The sequence below is a fragment of the Sinocyclocheilus grahami genome, unplaced genomic scaffold, assembly GCF_001515645.1.
Source record: "Sinocyclocheilus grahami isolate Dianchi unplaced genomic scaffold, SAMN03320097.WGS_v1.1 scaffold1684.1, whole genome shotgun sequence".
Lineage (NCBI taxonomy): Eukaryota > Metazoa > Chordata > Actinopteri > Cypriniformes > Cyprinidae > Sinocyclocheilus > Sinocyclocheilus grahami.
This window is the reverse complement of record NW_015506863.1, coordinates 58,919-64,918: the sequence shown is the minus strand read 5'-3', so window position 1 is coordinate 64,918 and position 6,000 is coordinate 58,919. Positions and strand designations below refer to the sequence as shown.

The following is a 6,000-nucleotide window of genomic DNA, read 5'->3' as shown; positions in this document are numbered from 1 at the left end:
GTACCGAAGTCGGTATTTTTGACGACCCTACTATATATATATATATATATATATATATATATATATATATATATATTTGCATTTCATCCTTCCTGTCTATCCATATATATCCGTACATACACACAAAATTACTGACATATTACCAGTCCAAAAACATTAACACAAATGCACAGCCAGAATTGTTTCATTAATATCATGTAATCACACCATTTAGATTTAAACTGACTCATATGTTTACCATGATTAATGGCTAGTAGCTGGTGGGCAGTAGTGATGAGAAGACCCTTATCTAATGGGCAGCGTGTTTTGGTTTAGGAAAAGTGTGTGACTGTATTCTGGCATCAAACAGATGGCATCGGATTCTGTCTGTCTGGCTGTCTGACTCACTGGCATCTGCTCCAGCTGGCATGGCAACTCACATTGGCTCAGACTGGCACCTCTGTGAGATGATTTCCTCTGAATAGGTAAACAAGCAAAATTCAAGGTCCTACTGCCAGTGTGTGCCCAACAGCAAGGATAAGCTCAGCTTCTCCTTTCACATGTATCCTTTTGGCCACACCAAAGCTCACACCATCTCTGTTGGTGACATTGATATTTCAAGGTGAAAAGAAACCTGCTGGTTGGACTGGAGGCTGAACAGATTGATTATTTTTATATTTCTATGTTGAATTTCGGTCAACCAACTCTTTTATTTATCTTAGAATTCACAGACATAACACAAGTATCAAATGTACATGTTTCTACAGGGGTTGCTTGCCACACAATAGGGTTTCTTCCTGCTCAAATTACTATTAAGTCATCCCAGTGGGCAATAATCATCTTATTAATTAAAAATCTAAAATAATGAAGTAAATTAGCAAGATGTCCTTCAGGATAATTAATGCTCAAGTCACTGTGTCACCAGTATTGTCACAGTGGACTCTGGATGCTTAAGAATTCATTCATAATTAATACTTCCTCCCATCAGTTTATTAGAATTTGGTGTTTTTTATGAAACTTTAAACATGAAAGACCTCACAAAGCAACCTTAGAATAAACAGGAACACAAGATTGATTGACATTTCTGTGAAATTTAACACTGCAATTTTGAATTTTAGTCAGAAGGACAATTAAATGTACTCAAAATAAGACGATGGAATGCTGTGCAAGACAGAGATCAGGTCCATTTAAATTTCTTCTGTGTTGAAGAGAGGAAAATCACTTCACAGAAACCGAGCCACTAGAGAACTGCAGGATTAATTAACATAGTCTAATGAATCATTTGTATGTGCCACATGCACTGACAGGTCTTAAGTGACCCGAAGTGTGTTTTATTGATCTCAGACAGGGAGAATAATTTATCAACATATTCCAAACAAAATTCCATCACCAAACACAGTTCATCATAATGCCTTGTGCTTCATTGCATCTTGTATCAATGCCACATGCACTATTCAGATCCTTGTAATTTTAATCAAAACATAGGCTGGAATATTTGACAGTCAAATGGAGTAAAATAATAAAATTATTTTGCAGGTGTAACATTATTATGCCCATAAGCAAAACCCACAGTGGCTCTACAGAGTCGGTGTTGTTATCAGCAACCAAAACTAAAAAAATTAAAAATAAATTTTCTATAAAAAAACGTAAATAAAATTATGAACATTAGATGAAAAACGTATCAGAAATGTTGCTTTGGCAAATTACTAGAACAAAAATACAAAAATTACTAAAACTGACACTGAAATAAAAATAAGGCTAACTAGATATATCCACCGGAACTGCTTCAGTGTATGACCGTCTGCGGAAGTGAGAGAAAAGTGTTTATTACATTTGAAATATGGATATTTTTCTTACAAAAACAAATGGATTTGCTACAGGGGGCCTTTATTCATCCCCCGGAGCCGTCTGCGGCACGTTTTATTATGAATGCGCAAGCTTTATTTGACGACTTGTGGACTGTTCAACTGCAACACCCGCTGACTGCAATGATAGAGCTTGGAATAGCCAGGACAATTTTTAATATAACTCCAACTGGATTCGTCTGAAAGCAGAAAGTCATATACACCTAGGATGCTTCGAGGGTAAGTAAAACACTTACAGTAAAAATTTTCATTTTTGGGTGAACTAACCCTTTAATAAATACTATAATTGTATATAAATAATACTAAATTAACATATTACACAATACACCTTCTGTAGCTTCGGATACAAAGCATATGCTAAATATGGTCTCCTCTAAGAGTTCAGCATTTTGATGTTTTTTTTCCTAATCTGTAACATTACTGTACAAACATAAAAAGGACCTGACTCAGTCTCAGGAGTGACTCTTGATGCCCTGAAGGTTGGCACTGAGTGTGCTAAAACAGTTTTCATATATAAAATGAAAACATTAATAATGTTCTCTGTAGTGCCATTTGGACATTTTGAGTTATTACAGGACCTGTTTATATGTGTGTCTGAGGTTTTATCTGTCATTCTCTTCCATTTAGTTAAGGTTGCTATGGTTTTATTTCTCACTTGTGCAAATATTTCCTCATCATTCGTGTCCCATGATTCAAACAATGCCTAATAATGTCTAGGCAATCACTCAAAATGCATATGTTCCAGAAATTAGCTAGACTCACCCAAATCACATCCTCTTGTCTATATGGTCTCCAGGTTTGTTCAGAGTCACTGTACTGTAGCTGGTACCGAGTAACCCAGTCAGAGCTGCCCCACCGACCCTGGGTAGCAATGGATGTGACCTTCAGCCTGTCTCGTAGGTCTAGCTGTAGCCAAGATTGTTGGTCGCCTCCATTCGGAGACCATCCCCCACCACCTACGGGGACAGATTAAGAGCCAGTGCCTTAAAAAATGGCAGAGGAATGAAACAGAATTGGGGCGTAATTCTCCCTACAATTCAAGCACGCACTAAGATTTCATACTCTTGTTCATCATGCTGACAGGACTGAAGCTTAGTGGTCAAAGTAAAAAAATATTGAATTAAATTTGTTCCAGCAGTTTTGTGGCTCAGCATCTCTCTTTTTGAGATCAAAATTACCAATCCATCCCTAGAGGACAGCAGACAGACCTCAGTGCAATATAATATTACAGTGGTTAAAAAGGCAATTTGGAAATTACACAGCATATTTCTACACTTGTATGTCTAATTGTAGTTTTTCCTGCATCTCTTGTTCAGAACAGAGTGAAAATACAATCAAGACTCACCTACGCCGAAACTTCACAGAATTCTTGGAAATATTTGTCCACCCACACAGATCTACTGAGTACCCACCTCATTTCTTTTTATTTCACCAGAATTCAGCAAACGGTACCTGCAGGAAGGATTATGCTGGCAGACAGGACACTCTATAAATCGAGCAAGCAGTACATTAAAAGGAGCTATGTTTGATTTCTACAAGTGGCATGATAGCAAAGAAATTACATATACCTTGGAACAATGATAAAGAACACTGCCTACGTTTTCAAATAAAACAAATTTGCTTTTGGTTTCTAAAATAATTTCTGGAGCAAATCCAGCACATCTTATGAAAATGCAGCCTGTAACAATTTGAATCTGCCAGAGAAATATACTCAGACTAGGGGTGTGCAATATATTGAAATGTGGGGTTTGGTGTTTGTTTCATGTTCATGTTTTCATGTCCTTTATTTTGTAATTGTTTCATGCTGTTTGTGTCATGCTTCCCTTGCCCTCATGTATATCTGCCTTGTGTATGTGTCATGTTCTGATTGGTAGTCTTAGTCATGTGTCTTGTTCCCCATTGGTTTGTTCATGTCATGTGACCCTCCTTGTCTGCTATAAGTAGCCTTCATGTTCCCATTGAGCCCTGGGTGTGTATTGAAGTTGTAACCCGCGGTCGGTGAGTCTAGTCTGTTCATGCCTCGTCAAGTCAAGTCAAGTCAAGTCAAGTCAAGTCAAGTCAAGTCAAGTCAAGTCAAGTCAAGTCAAGTCTTCGTTTATTGTTTGGATGTTTGGATCACTTGTAAATAAAACTGCACATGGGTTCTCACTACACTCACCTTCAGTGGACTAATTCGTTACAGAATACACAACCAGCAGTTGTTCGCCTTCTGAGCCTTCGTCAGGGAAGTCGGACCATAGAGTACTATGTGGAGGACTTTTGTGGACTGTGCCATTTGGTGGTTTTTAATGATGTGGCCCTTAAGGACATTTTTCGAGTGGGTTTAAATGAACCCATTCGTTCTCAGTTGCCTGGGAGAAAGATTTCGTTGGTCACTGGAGAAATATATTGACTATGCTTTGTTGCTAGCTGGTTCACCTCTTACTGTTGGGATGGCTGAGGAGTCCCGCAACTGTGCTGTACCCTCTGCACCAGAGCATGCTCCCATCCCGACTGTCTTGTCTGGTGTTGTTAACATCACGCCTGCCAAGCCACAGCCTGCACACATCATGTCTGCTATGCCAAAGCCTGCTCACATCATGTCTGCCAAGCCACAGCCTGCTCACGTCATGTCTGCTACACCAACGTCTGCTAACGTCATGCCTGCTCACGTCATGTCTGCCTAGGGCTGTAGTACTCGAGTCCGGTCTCTGAGACATTTTTCTATGGTCTCGGACTCGTTGATGTTTGCACTCTGACTTGTCTCGGACTTGGTCATTGGACTCGCCAAATGTTCTCGTTGGTCTCGACCGAGTCCAGCAATATGCTTTTTTTCTCCTTCAAAACAAAACCACATTTGCATGTCGAGCCTGAAAAAGCTTGGAAAACGCTAGGCGCGCCGCTTTCTCCTTCTCTGTAGCCTGCGCTCTATGCTTGCTCTCCTATGGTTTATTTTCATTGTCATTGCAGTATGAACATGTTATTTAGCAATGGGCACCGAAACGTGCTATGAAATAGCAGAGTTGGTGGATTTAGGCGCCAGAGTGCAGAATTCAGCACTCAACAAAACTCTGGCATTTCAGCGATGACTCATCTGAATGCCTTTGATTGGCCATTGCATTAATAAACTCAATGGAATCGTATGTCATTGGTTGTAATGCTCATCTCTGTAAAAACAAAAAAACAAAAAAAAATATTTAGTTTTATTTGTTGGCCCTAATATGCACAGTTAATTATTCATTTATTTATCACAAGTAATCATCATTGTAAAAAAAAACCTCCACTGTTATCACACATAGCAGAATTTCCTCATATCGTGCAGGACTATTAGAAAGGTAAAATCAATGCAAATCAGTGGATATGTCTGCTATAATAGGATAGGTGTGTTAAGGCCAGTTAGGAGACCCCTGTCCTACAGAGTTGTTACTTTGCACATGCTTTTTGATCATTACAAATAATAATGTAAAGTTATTTTCTTAGAATAGGAGATATGCTGTCTCTCGCATCGCATGTGGTCTTGAAGAGGATCCTTTTTTTTCTCTTATTTGGACTCGGGCTTGACTTAGACTCAAAACTTTTGGACTTGGACTTGACTTGGAATCGAACCTCTTTGGACTCGGTCTCGACTAGTCCTGGTCTTGGACTCGACAAAGCTGGACTTGACTACAGCTCTATGTCTGCCAAGTCACAGCCTGCTCACGTCACGCCTGCTACTCCAGGACCTGCTCACATCATGCCAGTTAAGTCAAAGTTTACGCATGTCATATCTACCAAGTCAGAACCTGTTCACTTCATGTCTGCTAACGTCATGTCTGCTACCCCAGGGCCTGCTCACGTCACTTCTGCCAAGCCAGAGCTTGCTCACGTCATGCCGGCACATCATGAGATTCTTCACAACATGGCCACCATTCAAGAGCTTCATCGCAAGATGGCCGCAACACAAGAGTCTCTTCACAAAATGGCCGCTCTTCTAGAGTCTCGTCACGTCTCAGCTGATCATCCAGAGGCTCGTCACATCGCAGCTGATCGTCCAGAGTCTAGTCACGACATTTCAGAGTCTGCTCATTTCAGAGGCCACCACGCCTGAGTCCCCGGCCAAGATGGCCACCATGCCTGAGTCCCCGGCCAAGATGGCCACCATGCCTGAGTCCCCGGCCAATATGGCCGCCATGCCCGA

General features: G+C 40.4%; 1 protein-coding gene across 1 annotated transcript in view; it reads right to left on the bottom strand.

Annotated features, from left to right (window-relative positions):
- Positions 1 to 6,000, bottom strand: part of LOC107572029 (contactin-associated protein-like 5) — a gene marked incomplete at its 3' end in the record, with an annotated part of 100,873 nt that overhangs the window by 71,488 nt on the left and 23,385 nt on the right. Inside the window, exons 3-4 of the mRNA XM_016258432.1 lie at positions 2,607 to 2,800; positions 384 to 456 (exon numbers count right to left, since the gene is read on the bottom strand). Coding sequence (XP_016113918.1) covers positions 384 to 456; positions 2,607 to 2,800 — 267 coding nt within the window. The remainder of the gene's footprint in view (positions 1 to 383; positions 457 to 2,606; positions 2,801 to 6,000) is intronic.